Source organism: Zingiber officinale, chromosome 7B, assembly GCF_018446385.1.
Source record: "Zingiber officinale cultivar Zhangliang chromosome 7B, Zo_v1.1, whole genome shotgun sequence".
NCBI lineage: Eukaryota > Viridiplantae > Streptophyta > Magnoliopsida > Zingiberales > Zingiberaceae > Zingiber > Zingiber officinale.
The window spans coordinates 99,106,111-99,126,148 of record NC_055999.1 but is presented as its reverse complement, the minus strand read 5'-3'; the positions used below and the strand labels follow the sequence as shown (position 1 = coordinate 99,126,148).

General features: G+C 34.9%; 1 protein-coding gene across 1 annotated transcript; it reads right to left on the bottom strand.

Annotated features, from left to right (window-relative positions):
* Positions 1-118: 118 nt before the first annotated feature.
* On the bottom strand, positions 119-9,866 carry LOC122006501 (sulfhydryl oxidase 1-like). The gene is made up of 11 exons (XM_042562029.1): positions 9,530-9,866; positions 7,748-7,772; positions 7,575-7,667; positions 5,016-5,197; positions 3,396-3,468; positions 3,219-3,287; positions 3,062-3,135; positions 2,841-2,988; positions 1,773-1,813; positions 912-1,058; positions 119-842 (listed from the first exon to the last, which is right to left on the bottom strand). Exons 1-11 carry the CDS (start codon positions 9,724-9,726, stop codon positions 389-391), a joined length of 1,503 nt encoding a protein of 500 aa, XP_042417963.1. The 5' UTR covers positions 9,727-9,866; the 3' UTR covers positions 119-388.
* Between the last annotated feature and the right edge of the window lie 10,172 nt (positions 9,867-20,038).

Genomic DNA, 20,038 nt, shown 5'->3' with positions numbered 1-20,038 from the left:
ACAACCAGGTTCACTTGGTCGATGCCACTCACGACAATGGAGGCCCATCAGGCCCTAGCTTCCCCCATCCTAGCAGCTGCAGAGTCGCTCTTTGGGAAAGCAACGTCGGACTAATGGCTAGATCAAACTATTCAACATTTTTTTATTTGCAAATGCAAAACTCTTTGCAACTACAGTTATTTAAATAAATACAATAGCATCGGATAATAAGTAAACAAGGTATTCCTAAACACTTCCTATCCCTTTCCTCTGTACATTGATAATTTCATGCATCTCTTCCAAACTTTTCCTATTCCTAAAAGCATTACAAAGGCGAGAAGAAAAAAAAAAGCATCTTTTCCAGCCAAAATGAACATTAGATGGAATGATGTGATTTGCATCCTAAGGATCATACTTCTTTAAAAGAACGAAGTTGGTGTAAATACTTCTTTTTCTTCTGCTTGGCTCTCCAGAAGCAAGCCAAGGCTCCAAATGTGCAACTGGCGAGAGCAATGGCCAGTGCAGCCCCGATGGGTACTGCGACTGCATTGTTTGAGGCTGCAGTGTCATTCGACTCGTCACCATCCTTGTTTTGACTCAGAGTTGTGTCTTTGTAAGATGAAACGAGCATCCTCCCGTAATAGTGCACCAGAAATTTATACACCTCATCCTCGTTCCAGATTATTTGCTTGTTGCTGCTATTTTTCACGCTTGAAGAAGTGTAACATGATGGACAAAGCTGATTTGGCGGCCATATTATTTTGGGAAATCTTGGGTCTGTCACGAGTCGCTCGTTGACTTCGTTATGTGCTTTCCATAGCCAAATGCTCAAGTCGCGAGTGGTGTTGAAGGGTGCTGAAACACTGCAAACTGTCCCATGTCAGACATTGTTAAGATAGATGTGAAGAAAAAACATGTGAATGTTCAAGTACCGTGAAGCCATTTCGGAAAAATGCCTACGGCAATCATCGCAAACAAAGAAGTTTTGGATGAAGTCACGTATTGCAGTAAAAACCAATTGGCTTTCGCCATCTGCAACTCGAACAGACAGGGAGTGGAATAAAACCCATAGGCCACAACTGTTACGACATGATTAAAAATGTTAGTAAAAAAAACTCACTGCCTTGTTTTGTTTGATCTATCTGAAAGACGATTATAACCTAAAAATCTTTTGGGCAACCATGGAAATTCTCACTGCTGATAATGAACTAATAAAGATAAGATCATGTTATTAGTTATGGGTATGGGTAGATGCACACACGGCTGATAATGAAATATTTTAATTAAATTATATGGGCAATAGCATCTCTAGTTGAGCTTGACAAAAGGCTAGAATTCAGCTTGAGCTCAATACAATAACAAGAATAACAATCAAGTCTTTTCCCACTAGATGAGGCCAGAGCTTGAACTCAATAAGAATTTTAATTAACAAGCTCCTCATAAGTAAATGAACAAACTTGAACACAGTCAAGCTCGGCTCGATTTAGCTAAACTCGATTACATCCTTATATAAAAATGGGAATGTGTAAGGGTAACCTAGTGCACGAAGCTCTTGCCAGTACGGGATCCTAAGAAAGAGTCGGACCACATTGGGTCAATTGCACACAACCTTACCTTAGCATTTTTTTTGCAAGAGGTTGTTTTTACAACTCGAACCCGTGACCTCAAGATCACATGACAACAACTTTACCGTCGTGCCAAGACTCCCTTTTATAAAATGGGAATGTGTATAGAAAAAGAAATGGTTTGATAATGAAAAACAAAAAAAAGCTAGAGTTGGAAGTTTCAAGTACCTGAAGCCTCTTGAATGATCTTTACTCCCTCGACAAAATATCTGCCAAATGTACAGAGATTAGAGAGAGAATCTTCTAACTATGATGTACCTATTTGGGACTGTATAATATGACCATTTTGTGCACACATTTCTTTTCAAGTACCGATAGCAACTCCTAAGATGATCCATCTCATTGATATGTAAATTCACAATACGACAGGTCTGTCTGCCATTGGCAAGCTTAAGAACTCATCAGTTTTGGTTAAAGTAGGTCTGGTTTTATATCTATTGCATTAAGTTTTATGTTGTATGATCGATCATTATAGGATCGATTAATCAGTATTTTTTGAATTTCTTTCAGATTGGTCCAAAGGGAATACCTACATAACAATCATGCAAGACACATAAATTTGGACCTCCAAACGTGTACATAAAGTTTTGGGGTAAATTGATTGTACACGCCCTCTAGTTTATTCATATTCCAAGTATACCTTATTTTATAAAAATCTCCATTTTAGCCCATCATGTGACTTATTTAGTGTGTAAAAATGGGGCTACATGGAATAATCATTATCAACAAGGTGCTTGCATATAATGTAATCATTTGATGGACAAAGGTGTTGAATTGGGAAAAAGGTGCAGGGTACATGGAATATAAATGAACTAGAGAAGGTGTATATATAATTCCCCATAAAAAAATTTTCCTCCAAATAATAGAAGTAGTTCCATGCAAAGGCATGAATATAACTAGAGTAAATCAAGCATATCCAATAGCTACATGGTCTAAAATCAAATGACACATTTAATGCAGAACACTAACTTCATAAAGTACTAAATCACATACTAACAACAGCCACTGATGTTAGTTTTAACTGTCAGCTATGCCAACTGCCATTGGACTCAGGATACATGACATGATAAACTTAGTCAAAAAGTACTAGCTTTGACAAGCTTGGGTTCTGAGTGAAATGTGGTTTGATTTTTTATACTAAAGACTTTCTAAAATTTCTGGTATCCAATAAAAAATATGTTGCTTTCTTTGTTATCCTTAGAAAATATACGTATCCAAAAATAACAATTTCCCCACCCAATATCGACGAGGAACTTCCTTGCCACAAATTGGATAGGATTTCAGTATGTCATGTTCTTGCAGCATATGTGTTTCTTCTGAAAGTGAACCTGAAGGCCACATATCATCAAAGCTTATAAGTAGGTCAGCAATTCCTCTTCGACACCTAAAGCAAAGTCAATTATAATATTAGGAAACTAGCAAATATCTTAAATTTATGAAAAAGTTGAGTTGTTAACCTTTTTGAAGGATGATGTGCCACCAAAAGCTGGAGAAATTTTATGATTGGTGCTTGAGTACTTGACTTGATCATCTGCATGATGCACACATGAAGTATCACTTTTGAAAGTTTTTACAGGAAATGATTCCAAATGTAGGCAGGAAAACAGGGTCAACCTTATTTTCTATGACTATCTCAATAGCTAACGCTGTGGCTTCCTCAACATCATAAATAGCACGAGCAATCTGCCAAAATATAGAGCAAGGTGTAAGGCAATAATCAGAAATAAGGAAAGCATCAAGGACAAACATGCCAGGTTAACATATAATCTAGAGCAAATGAGATGTGAATACCTGTTCAGGATACGAGGCATTCTTGGAAAATGTGTTTTCATTTTCATATCTGCCATCAACGAAGTTGAATGAACTGCACAGAATAAAAGTGTCACCAGTCAATGAAATCACTGCAGTATTTCTAGTAATCCCAGGAGAAGTTATATTGATACGATCAAATGAACTAAACCTACCCTCAGAGTAAGACAAAAAGAGTATCTCGTGTTTTCAGTTTCCAATTGTTTCATGTCTTCATTTATTGAACTTTCATTTTCCAACTATTTTCATAATTTTTTGTCTTACTTTAGGGAAAGTTCAAGAAACAAATAAATTTTATTATACAACGATGTTAAAAAGATGATGAAAACTGTTTTTTTTTTTACCTTTTTTTTTCTGGAAATACAAAACTGAAAGCAGAAAATTTTCCATGAACCAAACACACCTACCTTCATAAGAGAAGAATATAGTTCCAAATGTTGATTTGGTTGGTGAGAATAAAATTATCATCGAGTGTCACATAGTAGATTTTCATTTGATAAATATATCCCAAAAACATTTCCTTGCCAAACAACTTGAAATTAGACAAAGAAATAGTGGGAAGCTCGATTACTAAAGAGGTAGCTTGTCTTCCTCAGTAGCATTTCACCATTTCCTTGTGAAGGCATTTGAATCTGAACAAATCCCAGGAATCTCACATATCAATAGGTTGCTTGATTTATCTAAGATCAAAGAAATCCCACCTTCATAAACATGAACAGTCAACATTAAGACTAAAGGTCAACCACAAGTGCTAGGCACTTCACCTTATTTCCCCATTAAAAAAGCTAACCTCCAAGGCAACTAGTGGATCTCTATATGCAGCATTCTAATTTATGACATTATCAACTAATTACCCTAACAGATCTGAGTATAACTGTAACTGCTTTATTAGTATGAATTAGGAAGTAAATTGCCTTAATCGATCATGATTCATCACCTTCATTAAGTTGACAGGGAAAACAATGAAACCCTATAGTGCCCTATAGGGAACTTCCTAATCTTTTTTTTATACACCAGATTACTACTGAACACCTCCATGACAAAGTCCGCATTTTAAGTCCTTAATTGGACAAGACTAACATCAAACATTTAGGGAAATATATCCAGATTCTTTCATGGAAACAAGCTAAGACACTGAGTTGATTAAATGAGCTCCAAGACACTTTGAACTTCCATCATCGAAACCCAGAATTTTGAAATAGGTATAGTCCCTCACATGGCAAAAGAGAAACATGACACTTATATTAGCTTTAGGACTGCAAGCCAGTTCCCAAGGTATCTCCACCTGTTAATGGGATACACGGCCTGCTAATTGAGTTAAAAGAGGAACAGAAAATTATTAATACACCATCAAGATCAGCAGAATAATTCTCCATTAAGGAGTAGCTACCTTGGTAAATTAGCAAAATTTCAACAAGTTGTACCTATATCAAAAAACTGAAAGTGCAAGTAAAAGTTAAGGATACACTTCTCAGTTCTCAGAAGTTAATGATGAGTCATGAGTCATAAAATTAATTTCAAGTGCAAGCGCATTGATTGAATACAATGATAATAATAGCAATACAAAAACTAAACAAATAATGAAGAGAAGCAACAACTTGCCTGCCAAGTTTTTTGTTTATCCAATTGAGTAACTGATCTGCTGTCCTTCCATCATCAATCAATTGTAATTCAGTATTTTCTTGTTTAGGAGCCCATCTACCCGACACAAATTTAGCTGGAGGACCCCACAATAGCATGGGATAGAAACCAACTGAAAATCTACCACAAAGATTTGTATTTATCTGTGTTGTCAAAGAGAAAGTATGAAAAAAGGCACGACTGACTAAGTTCCTCAAAATATAGTTTGTTAAACAGAAAAGAAGCAGCAATAATAATTATATCAAGTGAACAATTAATATAAAAACCCCTTTTCATGGTTCTGACGTTGGAAAATAGCATTTTTATTGATAAGCAATCTAGGCAATTAACTCAAAACTTAGTTCAGATAATCCTTGTTGGCCTGGTAGCCGTAGGATCCATCAAATTTTGCTATTAAAAATATTCCCATACTAACTATTTCTTCAATTTTCTTGCTGTATATTTTGAGTTTTACATATTTAAAGGTTCACCACCTTCTGCACCAGTTTACTCATTTTAGATAGCAGTCTAGAACGAATTACCATGACATCATCCATAAATCATGAGGTCAAGCAGCTAAAGCAAGATAAGGAAGTTTTACACATCATTATGTTACTCAAATGATAATGACACTTGACATATATATAACAAAGTACACTTATCATGCTATATCCCATCAGTAATTTCATATAAACAAATATGTGCCATCGTACAATGCAAAAACATGATATACTAACAAGTTGCCACACCAAAATCTTAGTTTGTCAGAGTGCCACAATTACCAGAATATATGCTTTGGAAAAACATCATCTTTATTTGATTAGATTCAATTCGAATGCGATGGAATCACAATTTCAATATTTTGGACTTGCACATGCAACCATTATATGTTGTATATCTGGCCACATAAACTGCATATACAGCCATAAATATTGCATATGCAGCTGGATAGACCTCTTGGTTCTGCATATTGAAGCCAACTCACATTTACAAGGCCACGTATGCTATGCAATGTCGTCCCCTACAGAAAATGCCTAAGAAGTTGCATAAATGGCCTGGGTGGTAGCTTTACAAGAGAATGGAAGCTAAAATAAAATTTCAAACTAACTACATCCAAATATTTGAAATCATGTTATGAATAAATTATCTATGGCATATTGTTCAATTTAAATGATTTCAAAAGATGAAATCATGTTGACAATATTTGGAATGCACAAATTTCCTTCACTTTTTGAGTTTCATAAGCATAGTCTGGAATAATTTCTCTCAATCATTAAGTTTAATTTTTGTATTACTTATTATTCTTGTAGTTTCTTTTACTTCTACAATATGTTATAAAATTCAAAATTGTTATATTCAGATTAATAACTGTACAGATTGGGCACAGCTCCCATGTTTCAATCAATCCATATAATTCACTCAATAGAGAAATAATAGGAAATTTAAGAGAAAAAAAACTAGGTCAACCTGATCAGTTATGTTTGACTAGTTCTTGATTTTTATAAGTTTGGATCTTAGTTTAAGCTACTTAGAAAATCAATTTTTAATCATATTAAAATTGATTGAAATGAATTAAAATTCATTTGCACCCACTAATATATATATTTTTTGCCTTGCCACTCTGTCGAAGAATTTAAAGAAGAGAAATAGTAAAACAAGTGGTTGGAACTAAGTAATGAACATTAGATGAAATTTATAAGGATGTCAAATATTGATCGGTATCAATCTCACAAGTAATGTTCCAACCACTAATCACCATGCTCACACAATTTTGAAGGTGCCCACAAATGCAGGGCTTGTCTTTGCCAATATTGGTGAAAGGAAGATTCTCTACCCGCAACTAATTTAGAAAAAATTGAAATACCATAGAAAAAGATGAGAGGGAAAACACCAATGTGAACGCCAACAACATTAAAGTGGAGTGACACTAGAGTTGGAGTAACCAACATGTATCATGCTTGTTCCAGTTTCAATTTTGTCAATCTTACCTCCAAATTCTAATGATTAACCAAGATACATTTATGAATATGTGAAGAAACTAGTTACAATACTAGATGTCCTATGAGCATTATTTAATCTTAGTCTTAATACATTATGAGATCGAGTCTCCAACGTTCTCATTCAATGCACAACACACAATCATTAGCCTTGTATCTATGTAAATTGTTGTTTCAAAATTTTTATTCAAATTGATTTTTCTTATTGTTATTGGCTTATTTTTGGCAGTAACCAAGCAAGGTGAAAAGAGTTGCTACAAAAATTTTATTCAATTGATTTTATGATTGCTATAGGCTTATGTTTGGCAGTAACCAAGCAAGGCAGAAAGAGTTTATAGGATTAAGATTCATTTGATTTGATTTTGAGTCTCAGCACACTTTGAAGTGTGTCGAGTGTCGATGCAGAATGATACCGAAATCCTATAAATTTGTGCTGAAATTCAGGCAACCACTGATACATGTAATCTAACTTGCAGGAACTAGACTATTCTATGCCTAGAAAAATAGAACCAAAAAAGTTATCTGGAAGCTAGAGAAAAATTACCTTCATCGCACAATCAACCCGTGCCATCAAAACAATTCCAGGATGCACAGCATTTGGTCCATTGAACATCCTTGCAACTTTTTCATAATGAGGCTGCATGATTATGGTTAAAGTATTTTTGAAGTTGATGATTTAAGAAAAGCAGGGAGCTAGAAGCCTAGAACTTCATATACCTTATAGTTTCTGCATGCAGGACACCTATTTAATCAAAAAAGTAAATTAAAGAATGTCAAATAAACAAACTTCAAAGTAAAAAAAAAAAAAAATACTAGCCTATATCAACTATGAGCTAAAAGCAAACATAAGACAAGCATCCAGTGTATCATGCAACTAAGATTGACTTAAGAAAAACAGTCCATTTAAGCTCAAAATGGGCCATTAAACCATTCGATTAAGTAAATATATATGTAAAAAAAAACACTAGTCTAATTGTTCATCTTGAGTTCACATCAATATAAACAGCAGACATATTGCTGTCAGAGAACATATGAAATGATCAAATGGTACATCTAGTGAATTATGTTTTCATTGAATGCCAATGAAATATACAGGCAAGGATCACAAGAAGAACACAACTTAAATGGAATGGAGTTGGAAAAAAAAGGTCAGCCCTTTGATTAATTTACTTTAAGTTTTAATTACTTGACTCTACAAGAAAAAAGTGAAACAAACATTGTAAAATGAATCTATAGTGAAGAATATTCACGAAGGCTCAACCTTCAAATACAACTTGCAGGTACTTAGATCAAAGAACGGCTTGAAATTTCAATCTAAACAATTTAAGACCATGTTTTATGTACTGAACTTCCATATACTCCAAAAAATTTTTTACAAATAGTGATATAGATAATACCTCACAGCCATAAAACCTAACATAATTGATCAACTAAACTACTCTTTGAATTACTCAATTATAATGTCGGATAACATGTATCAAGATTCCAAATTCTAGTGTACATTATATTTAAGGAGTCTGGATGAAGTCCATACATATAGATAACTAAATGAAAAGTTCATATGATTAAGGGTGGAGTAAAAGAAAGAATTGTCAAGTGTTAAATCTAAGGATAAATATGACATAGATAGCACAATCATCTGCTGCCTTGCAACTCTTATATATAGGCCAGCTTTTAAGGAAGCACAGTATAACATAGAAAGCACAATCATTGGACTTTGATTGTGCCACCATGCAACACCTGTAGTTGCCAAATAGGATAGCTCCTAGCAGTGCTAGCCTCTTTACGAGAATTGACAAAGAGCACGTCTTGATGGTTATGGGGGCATATCTAGAACATATGGACAGCAGTTCCTTTTTCCAAGTTTAGATGGATGGGGCACCAGTTGTTTTTTAATTCAAGGGAATAGTGAAGGTAAAATGATTTAACAACAATTCGTCCTCACCTATGATCCCTCTAAAGAAACAATTGGCAGGAAAGTTTATATTTTTTCCCCACTTCAAGGAACAATGTGAAGGCTGATAACTTCTCTCCCTTCACATTTCCATCCCCTTCTATTTCTCCATCCCCTTTACTTTTTACGCCCAATTTGTTATATCACAAAAATATATATATATATATATATATATAGGCTTAAATTTTTAATAACTCCTTAAGAACCCGTTTTTGCATAACGACAAACCAATTATCAAATTACAAATGCAATGACCCATCATTAAATCCCTCGTAATGTTTAACGACTGAGCATTTACTACTGTACTACAGGTTGTGGCTGCGCGCCTATCAAGGATATGCTCAAGGGCATGTCACGACAAGGTAGACGAGCAAAATTTACCCAATACTAACTGTGTGCCAAAATGAATGAACCAATAGACATCAGCATAGACTCCTTTTCTTTCCTCAAAACCCTCAATGATTAAAACGCCTACAAATCTCCACTTCCGGATCAAGAGGAGAGAAACCAATAACGAGGTGGCACGAGAAAAGGAACAGCGTTACCAATGAGCAAAGAACTCGACGACTGCGAAGCTCGCCGGCGAACCCCTGAGGACGGTCTCGAAATCGGAGACGTTGAGGTTCACTGCAGCATCAGGGAGATCGGTGCCCTCGCCGACGGATCCGACTGCTCCGAGGCCGCGGGCACCTAGCACGAGGAGTAGAACAGAGAAACGGAAACACCCATCGGCGAGACGCATCGGAGGGGAGCGGATCAACGGAAGAAAGGGGATCGCCAGTAAATTCGACCGCAGCAGCCAGCAGCGCCTCTGCGATCGAGGGAGAAGCTGCTGATCGAGCGTTTCCTTTCCCAAGGGAGAGGGGTGACTTTCAACGTCCTCTTTATAACTATTATACGCTCATATAAAATCATATTAATCCTTACATTTTTCTTCTAACTCCCTCAAATTTGTTAAATCTATTTATAACCGTTTTGTAATGTAAAATGTAAGGGGCATGGTGTGATGGTAAAAAATAGGATAGACTCACATATAACGAGCCTTCAAATCTCTTATAGAGTATATTATACATCCATGGTGTTTGAACTACTCATGATATTTGCCATCCGTCATCGTACTTCATGGAGTTACTTGGCTAGGGTTGTATATGAACCGAACATTCATGAACAAACTTGGTATTCGGTTTGATAAGAGTTTATTTATGTTAGTTTAATACATGTAAATCAATTAAATAAATAAATTTGAATAACTCATTAAATTAAACAAACACTTGAACATATATTATGTGTTCAGTTTATTAATGTTCATGAACAATATTCGTTCGTGAACAATATTCGTGAACTATGTTCATTAATAAAACTCTTATCAACATGTTATATAAACCCCAAAAAACTTTTAAATGAACAAACAAATTTGAATTATTAAACTCAATAATCAATCAAATAAGTAAAAATTTTATACAATCAGACAATTTTAAATTAAGAGTTCGATAACATATAAATAAATCAAACTCAAGCTAAGTTTGAATTACGAGCTCAATAGCATTTAAAAGAACCAAGCTCAAGTCAAATTTGAATTACGAGTTCAATAATATTTAAATGAATCAAACTCAAACAATCATTTCAAAAGCTTGGTTCAATTCGACTTGATTCGGTTAGCTTATCAAATAAGTATGAACACCCTAAAGCTTAGCTCAACTTGATGTTGGATCGAGATGCGCTAGAGGGGAGGTGAATAGCGCTCGTGGCTTTCACAATCGATTTCGTAATCGTAAAGCGTTCGAGTTAAAGCAGCGAAATAATAAAACGAATCAAACACACACAAAGACACTAAGGGTTTATTTGGTTCGGAGCCTAGGGCGACTCCTACTCCAAGGCCCGTGATCGTTGATCGCTTTCAGTGGGCAACAACTATATCACGCAAATTCAGTTACAAATGTATTACAATTTTAACAGTATTAAAAAGAGTATACCGACAACTAGAATTGGAGATTTGAAGCTCTGGGTCGTCGGGCACTTGTAGCAGTACTTCTGGGTCGTCTTGTTCACAACACACAAGAGAAGATTGCTTTTTAATTCGTTGTTTGAACCTGCTGCTCGAACACCCCTTTTAAATAGTGCTGGAGGCGCCTCAAAGCCCTTCCGAGGTGCCTCAAAGCAGTCGAGTCAGCCGCGTGGATCAGTGCTGAAAGCTTCTTCTCTTATCCTGCTTGAGGCGCCTCCATGGCCACTTCAAGGCGCCTCCAAGCCCTCGTCCAAGGCGCCTTCAAGCTTGCTGCATAGCCTGATTCTGCCGTGCACCCGAGGCGCCTCCAAGCTCCATGGAGGCACCTCAGACACTGTTCATCCAAGACTGGCATTGCTCATTTGTCCCTGCAAAGTATGTTAGTTCACAAAACACACACATACCCTGCAAGACAAAGTTAGCACACATAAAATATAGTAAAAGCAATATTTGACAGTCTCCGGACTGTTCGGTTCTGACTTTGGATTTCCGACCGGAAATCCTAGGTCGAACTGACGCATACTGTTCTCTCTTCCGGGGAACACATCCTCACCTACTCCCCTCAGGAGAGATTACGTAATGTCAGTACGGTCCTCCAGACCGACTAGACTGTCCACCTAGGGTTACCACCCCTAGGACCTAGGGTTACCGCCCCTTAGGATTTTTTCTCCACCAAGGGTTACCACCCCCTAGGACCTAAGGTTACCCCCCCCCCCCCCCTTAGGATTTTCCTCAACCTAGGGTTACCACCCCCTAGGACCTAAGGTTGTCGCCCCTTAGGGTTTTCCTTCACATAGGGTTACCACCCCCTAGGACCTAAGGTTGCCACCCCTTAGGGTTTTCCTTCACCTATGGTTACCACCCCCTAGGGTTTTCACCTGCCTAACCGCAATTAGGATTTTCCTGAAACCTCATGTAAACACGTTAGATAACAAGGAATCTTAACTTTGAATCTCTTTGTCATTATCCAAACCTAGGTTCGATCGTCGGATGCTTCTCACACCAACAATCTCCCCCTTTTTGATTATGACAACAAAAATTCAAAGTTAAGAAAATAATGCCATAAAAAGATAAGCATGAAAAGACAAGCATAAAATTAAGTGCAGAGCTCCCCCTTAGTAAAAGCCCCCTTAAATTAAAAAAAAAATCAAAAATTTCTATTCTTACACTTTCTTTGAATTTTTTTATATTCTCCTCCTTTGCCATATATCAAAAATAAACGAAAGAGTAAAGGATAAGTTGAGTATAAGCCTTAGCTTGTTTTGAGAATTAATAATTTTTATCCATAATAACTTTAAGAAGATAGATGAAAAGTTTAGCTTGAAAAAAACTTTTAAATAGAGGGAAAAACTTTGATAACCACTTAGCTTTTTATAACTGATTTTCTTGTAAAACTTTTTAGCTAAGTGAAATTAGAATATTCATTACAGGTGTAAAGGGAAAAATTCTGAGAAGGATTAAGTTTGGAACATACTTTAACTAAGAAAAACTATTTTTGACTTTGAAGAGTAGCTTAGCAAATTTTGAAGTAGTTTTGAAAAATTACTTAGTAAATTTTGATAAGCTTTTGAAGAAAAACTTAGTTAAATTAAAAAAAAAACCTTTTTGAAAAACTACTTAGCTAAATTTTGAAAAAGCCTTTTTGAAATACTTAATTAAATTTGAAAAACAACTTGGCTTTAAAAAGATATTGATAAAAGCTTAGTTAAGATAATAAACAGTTTAAAGCTTAATTAAAAAGCTTATTTTTCTGGATAAAAATAATTGGATTTCCTTTAATTTTTCAAAGAGTTTAATTGTTAAATAAAAAACTTGGCTTGACTCCACTCACTCCCTCTTAATTAATGCCAAAATAAATCCCTAGGATCCTAGAGTCCAAGCATGTAATATATAAAAACATAATAGGCATTTTATATTTTCCTAATTTTCCATCTCATCCATTTTAGATTATCAAGCATGTTCAACTTATGCGTGAGTATGAGATGGAATTATCTTTATTTTAAATTGATATTTAAAATAAGTTTGAGCATCACTTTCAAATGAGTAAAACATTTAAAATTTTGAAAATTGAGTTTGAAATTATAATTTGAACATATGGTTTGAAAATTAGTTATGATTTAAAAATTAATAATCATTAATTTTTTTAAAAAATAATTATGATAACAAATCAGATTTTGAGATAATTTTTAAATTGATTTTCAAATGGATTTTTAAAATAATTTTTAAATGATTTTCAAAGGATTTTAAAAATATTTTTTAAAAGGATTTCCAAAAGGATTTTTAAAATAATTTTTAAAATAATTTTCAAAGGATTTTTAAAATAATTTTCAAAGGTTTTTTAAAATATTTTTCTAAAGGATTTTTAAAACAATTTTTCAAAAGGATTTTTTTTAAATAATTTTTAAATGATTTTCAAAGGATCTTTAAAATAATTTTTAAAATGATTTTCAAAAGATTTTAAAAATAATTTTCAAAGGTTTTTTAAAATGAAGTTCAAAAGGATTTTTAAAATAATTTTTTTAAAATGATTTTCAAAGGTTTTTTAAAATAATTTTTAAAATTATTTTGAAAAGGATTTTTAAATAATTTTTAAATTGATTTTCAAAGGATTTTTTAAAATAATTTTTAAAATAATTTTCAAAAGATTTTTAAAATAATTTTTAAAATGATTTTCAAATAATTTTTAAAATGATTTTCAAAGGTTTTTTAAAATAATTTTTAAATGATTTTCAAAATATTTTTAAAATGATTTTCGAAAGTATTTTTAAAATAATTTTTAAAATGATTTTCCAAGGATTTTTAAAATAATTTTTTAAATGATTTTCAAAGGTTTTTTAAAATAATTTTGAAATTTTAAAATATTTTTTAAAAATGATTTTCAAAGGTTTTTTAAAATAATTTTTAAAATAATTTTAAAAATGATTTTCAAAAGGATTTTTAAAATAATTTTTTAAAATTATTTTCAAATGGATTTTTTAAAATAATTTTTTAATTTTTTTTCAAAAGGATTTTTAAAATAATTTTTTAAAATGATTTTCAAATGGATTTTTTAAAATAATTTTTAAATGATTTTCAAAAGTTTTTTAAAATAATTTTTAAAATGATTTTCAAAGGATTTTTAAAATAATTTTTAAAAGATTTTTAAAATAATTTTTTAAATGATTTTCAAAGGATTTTTAAATGATTTTCAAAGGATTTTTAAAATAATTTTTTAAAATGATTTTCAAAAGGATTTTTTAAATAATTTTTTAAAATGATTTTCAAAATGATTTTCCAAGGATTTTTAAAATAATTTTGTAAATGATTTTTAAAGGTTTTTTAAAATGATTTTGAATTTTTAAAATATTTTTTTAAAATGATTTTCAAAGGTTTTTTAAAATGATTTTCAAAAGGATTTTTAAAATAATTTTTTAAAATGATTTTCAAATGGATTTTTTAAAATAATTTTTAAATTTTTTTCAAAAGGATTTTTAAAATGATTTTCAAATGGATTTTTTAAAATAATTTTTAAATGATTTTCAAAAGTTTTTTAAAATAATTTTTAAAATGGTTTTCGAAGGATTTTTAAAATAATTTTTAAAATATTTTTAAAATAATTTTTTAAATGATTTTCAAAGGATTTTTAAAATAATTTTTTAAAATGATTTTCAAAAGGATTTTTAAAATAATTTTTAAATTGATTTCAAAAGAATTTTTAAATAAGTTTTTTTAAAGAATTTGATTTTTAATTATTAATTTAATTTAATTTTGATCGTTAGTCATCTCACCCGATCTAAATTTTAAATCAGGGAATTCTATAATTTTGTAAGATGAATTGGGTTTAATTATAGGGTTTGGTTTAACTTTGTGTTAGATTTAGGTTTAGCTTTGAGCTCAATAAATAGGCATTCTCTGGATAAACTTCTGGGCTATGGTGAGTCACTTGGACATTATTAAAGTAACCATGCCTTCGACATTTTCCAAATAATCCTATCCACTGAACTTAATACAAAACCTTGGTCTAACTGGTTAGGATCCATAAAGGGTAGCTTCGGTTAGTTTCACTTAGCCAAATGCACCAGGTCGAAGTCATATCTTCCTAGACATGCATAGACTAAATTTCCCTAATGTACTATCATCCAAAATTTCACCAGTACCATAGGTCAAGTTAAACTTGTTCCCTTTCTAATTAGTTCTAATTACCATGTCGGGTAAGTTAGTTTTGGAGGTGCCAACTATTCTGGAGCCTCCCCCTACATTGTTGATAATTTTATTTAAATTTATAAATTAGATTTGAGTTATATTTAAATTAAGTTTAGTAAATAAAAGGTACTTGATTATAGCTTGGTTTGTAGTGTTTAAGTTTTACTTTAGACTTATAACCCAAGTCTAAATTTTGTTGATTAGTTAAATTATTAATAATCTTTTCTAACTTATCTATTTTATCTTTTAAGATATTACTTTGTTTCTCTATTTTTCTCAACGTTAATTTCTTATGTTTATTAAATAATTTTAAGTTATTCTTATTTAGATTTGAATTAACTCTATTTATCGTATTGTTAGCATGCATATCCAATTTTGAAGAAAAATCTATACTAGAGCAAGTAGGATTATTTAGAGTACCGACATGTGTTGAAAAGATTGAATTTTCATATAATGTAAATTTATTTACCTTTATTTCTCTTCCTGGATTATTGGTTCTTCTTCCTGGGCATTGTCTTTTGCAGTGACCCATTCATTTGCACTTAGAGCATTCAATGTGCTTCTTCCCTTTCCTGATCATTTTCTCCTTCTCCTCCAATTGAGCTGACCGGATCTTATGAGTAGGACACTTGTTTCTATAGTGCCCTCTCTCCCTACACTTAAAACAAGTTATGTGAAATTTAAAATTTAAATTTATAATTTTACCTTTAGGATCATGATAGGATTCTCCCTCTTGACTGTTGCCATTTCAAATTCTGACTCAGATTCAGATATCTCGTCTTTGGCCAATAGGTATGCTCTGATTCTTCTAAGTCTGGTTCAGAGGTTGACTCTGGGGATTCAAATTCAGATTTGGACTCAGGTTCTATTTGATCTTCTGGCTCTTAAGGGATCTCATAAAACTTGAGCAATTTCTCCCAAAGCTCCTTAGCATTGTTGAACTTTCCAACTCGATCAAGATCTGAATTTGTTAGTCTGCATAAGAGAATACAAGTTGCTTTTGCATTTGCCTCGAATGTCCTTATTGTTTGTGCATCCCACTTGTCACACGTGATGGGTACACCTTCTTCAATGGGGAGAATAAATCCAATATGGACTATAGTCCATATTTCTGCTTCGGTCTTCAGTTGGTGCTCCACTTGGTCTTTCCAGTATTTGAAATTCTAGTCGGACAGAAGTGGTAGGCATGTGGAGCTGTACTCATCTTCGTAGGCCATTAAGAAGGAATCTCGCAAAATAAAAATAATAAAACTTGTTCCAAGACTTGGTCTTGGATTAGTAGTGCGGAAAAAATAGAAACAGGAATTCACGAATTTCGAGAAAAAATAATAAAATATTATATAAAAAATATTTAAAAAATATTATATCAAATTTTGCTAAATGCGATATTTTATCAATACTAATCAGTGGTGAAGAGATGAGAATGAATTTTTCGAAAATAATTTTGGAGGGAAAAAATGAAAGGCGTAAGGTTTTATTTTTACCCTAAACGAACGAGAAAGCGACGAAAAAATGCTCGAACGGTAGTTGTACCAATTCAGAGCAACCCCGCTCTGATACCAATTGTTGGATCGAGATGTGCTAGAGAGGGGGGGGTGAATAGCGCTCGTGGCTTTCACAATCAATTTCATAATCGTAAAGCGTTCAAGTTAAAGCAGCGGAATAATAAAACGAATCAAACACACACAGAGACACTAAGGGTTTACTTGGTTTGGAGCTTAGGGTGACTCCTACTCCAAGGCCCGCAATCGTTGATCGCTTTCAGTGGGCAACAACTATATCGCGCAAATTCAGTTACAAATGTATTACAATTTTAACAGTATTAAAAAGAGTATACTGACAACTAGAATTGAAGATTTGAAGCTCTGGGTCGTCGGGCACTTGTAGCAGCACTTCTGGGTCGTCTTGTTCACAGCACATAGGAGAAGATTGCTTTTTAATTCGTTGTTTGAACTTGTTGCTCGAACACCCCTTTTAAACAGTGTTAGAGGCGCCTCAAAGCCCTTCCGAGGCGCCTCAAAGCAGTCGAGTCAACCGCGTGGATCAGCGATGAAAGCTTTTTCTTTTATCCTGCTTGAGGCGCCTCCATGGCCACTTCAAGGCGCCTCCAAGCCCTCGTCCAAGGTGCCTCAAGCTCCGTCTAAAGCGCCTTCAAGCTTGCTGCGCAGCCTGATTCTGCCTTGCACCCCAAGGTGCCTCCAAGCTCCATGGAGGCGCCTCAGACATTATTCATCCGAGACTTGCCTTGCTCATTTATCCCTACAAAGTATGTTAGTTCACAAAACACACACATACCCTGCAAGACAAAGTTAGCACACATAAAATATAGTAAAAGCAGTATTTGATAGTCTCCGAGCTGTCCGGTTCTGACTTTGAATCTTCGACCGGAAACCCTAGGTTGAACCGACGCATACTGTTCCCTCTTCCGGTGAACGCGTCCTCACCTACTCCCCTCAGGAGAGATTACCTGATGCCAGTCCGGTCCTCCAGATCGACTGGACTTTCCTCCTAGGGTTACCACCCCCTAGGACCTAGGGTTACCCCCCCTAGGACCTAAGGTTACCCCCCTTAGGATTTTCCTTCACCTAGGGTTACTACCCACTAGGACCTAAGGTTGCCACCCCCCAGAGTTTTCCTTCACTTAGGGTTACCACCCCATAGGACCTAAGGTTACCGCCCCTTAGGGTTTTCCTTCACCTAGAGTTACCACCCCTAGGGTTTTCACCTGCCTAACCACAGTTAGGATTTTCCTAAATGTCACGCCCCGGAGGAGTCTCTGTCCGAAGAAATTTCGACAGCATCTCCCCTGTACGGCGGACAATCTGAAACTTTTCTACAAGCACTATATACCTCAGCCACATGCGGCTGGAATAATAACACAAATAAAAACAATCACCACGCAGTTTATATAGATATTCAGCCTCTGGCTGTCACAACCACGCAGTTAATAATAGTAATCACAAACGATAGTACTCTGACTCGAAATCCACCCTACTCAACTACACTCGTAAAACTCAAATCCGACGAACTCACCTCTTCTGCCGTCCAGGCAAGCATGTAGTAGAATAAAATCCAAATCATACCAAAAGTCCATCAAACGGAAGGATTCATACAATATCCATATGTAAAATCCAAAACAAGACTAAAACAAAGTCTGATAGAGAAAAGCTAAAATAAAATAACAACTCAAAAACCAGCAGATGGGGACCAGCGACTGGAACTGCTCCGGACAACCTCAACCTGAAAATATACCAGCAGTGAATTGCAATGCAGAATGAACCATACCAGCAGCGACACAGGCAGTATAATAGCAAGGAATATGAGTGCTTTGGCTGTCAATGAGCAGACTGAACCTACACACCAAAACCTGCACCCACCTGATAATCAGCCTGGATCCAGTAATCACATGAAGGATATGACTTCTGAGAAAGGAAGTGACCAAGAAGACAGTACACAGCAATCAGATTCTGCTGGATGTAGTGCCAGCTCATCAACTATGCAAGTTTCTACTGGAAATAGCTATGGGAACACTGAAACCAGTGGCTCAGGAAATGGCACAGAGAAAGATTTAGACTTAGACCAGCAGTGGACAGTGCAAACAAGAGCCAGAGCTGCAAAAAGGCAAATGCATGCCAATCAAGCACATATCAGCATTCTGGAAGGACAGAAGATGGAGCTAGTCTCAGCCTTGCCGGCATCCGACTATCACCAAAGCTTGCATGCACCAAATGTTGACAATACTGGGCTAGAATCTGCAGCCACGCAGGAAGCAGATTTGGCAAGAATAAAGGACAGCAAACAGCAGAACAGCAGAACAGCAGCAAGCATCATCTCCGTTCAAACCAGACGACAAAAGGGGCTGCTGAGTCACGTAAGAACAGGTTCCTGCCACCGAAACAGCAAGGCACAGTAGGCAGTAAATCTGGGTTCTCACTGCTCAATAGAGAGGTTGGTATGGATGATAGAGTACAAACTCGAAACCAAGCGGCAAGGCGGCCTAGGCCGTCTACCTCCACATGAAGATTGCTTCTTGGAATGTGAGGGGCTTTAACCAAGCCCCCAAACAGAGGGAAGTACAGAGCTTCTTTCTGAAACACCGGCTAGTAGTGATGGGCCTTATGGAGACGAAATTGACGGTACGAGCATTTGAAGCAATGAAACTACGTAGATTTAGACATTTGGAGATGATACACTACATCAAAGAGGGTTCTTCAAAAAGTCGAATGTTAATTATTTGGGATCCCCAAAAGGTTACCTTCAACACACTAGAGTTGAGTGAGCAACATATTCATGGCAGCCTTACTTGCAAAGTTACACAAAAATCATTCCTCATCACCTTTGTATATGGTCAACTCAACATAAGCGGCCGGAGGGACCTATGGGAAAGTCTAAACATGATTGGCATGGATATGGATGCACCTTGGATACTACTTGGGGACTTCAATTCCCCCTTAACCTTTGAAGACAAAAAAGGTGGTATGCCGGTCACCTCCTATCAAATTACAGATTTTCATGATTGTGCCTTGAGAAATGGACTTGAGGATCTCCCACAAATTGGGTGCAAATACACTTGGTCCAACAATGAAGTTTTCTGCAAATTGGATAGATGCATGGTTAATAAAGGGTGGCTTGAGCAAGACATGAGGGGATTGGCGGAGTTCCTTGCACCCGGTTATATATCTGATCATACACCATGTGTGGTGACAATTATGGGGGAATTGGAACGCACCAACAAGCCTTTCAAATACTTCAACATGTGGACTACCCATGAGGAATATAATAGTGTGGTAGAAAGGAAATGGGCAAGCTTGGCTAGGGATATACATGGAGGCACAGCACAGTTCCGGCTGAAACAAAAATTGCAAGG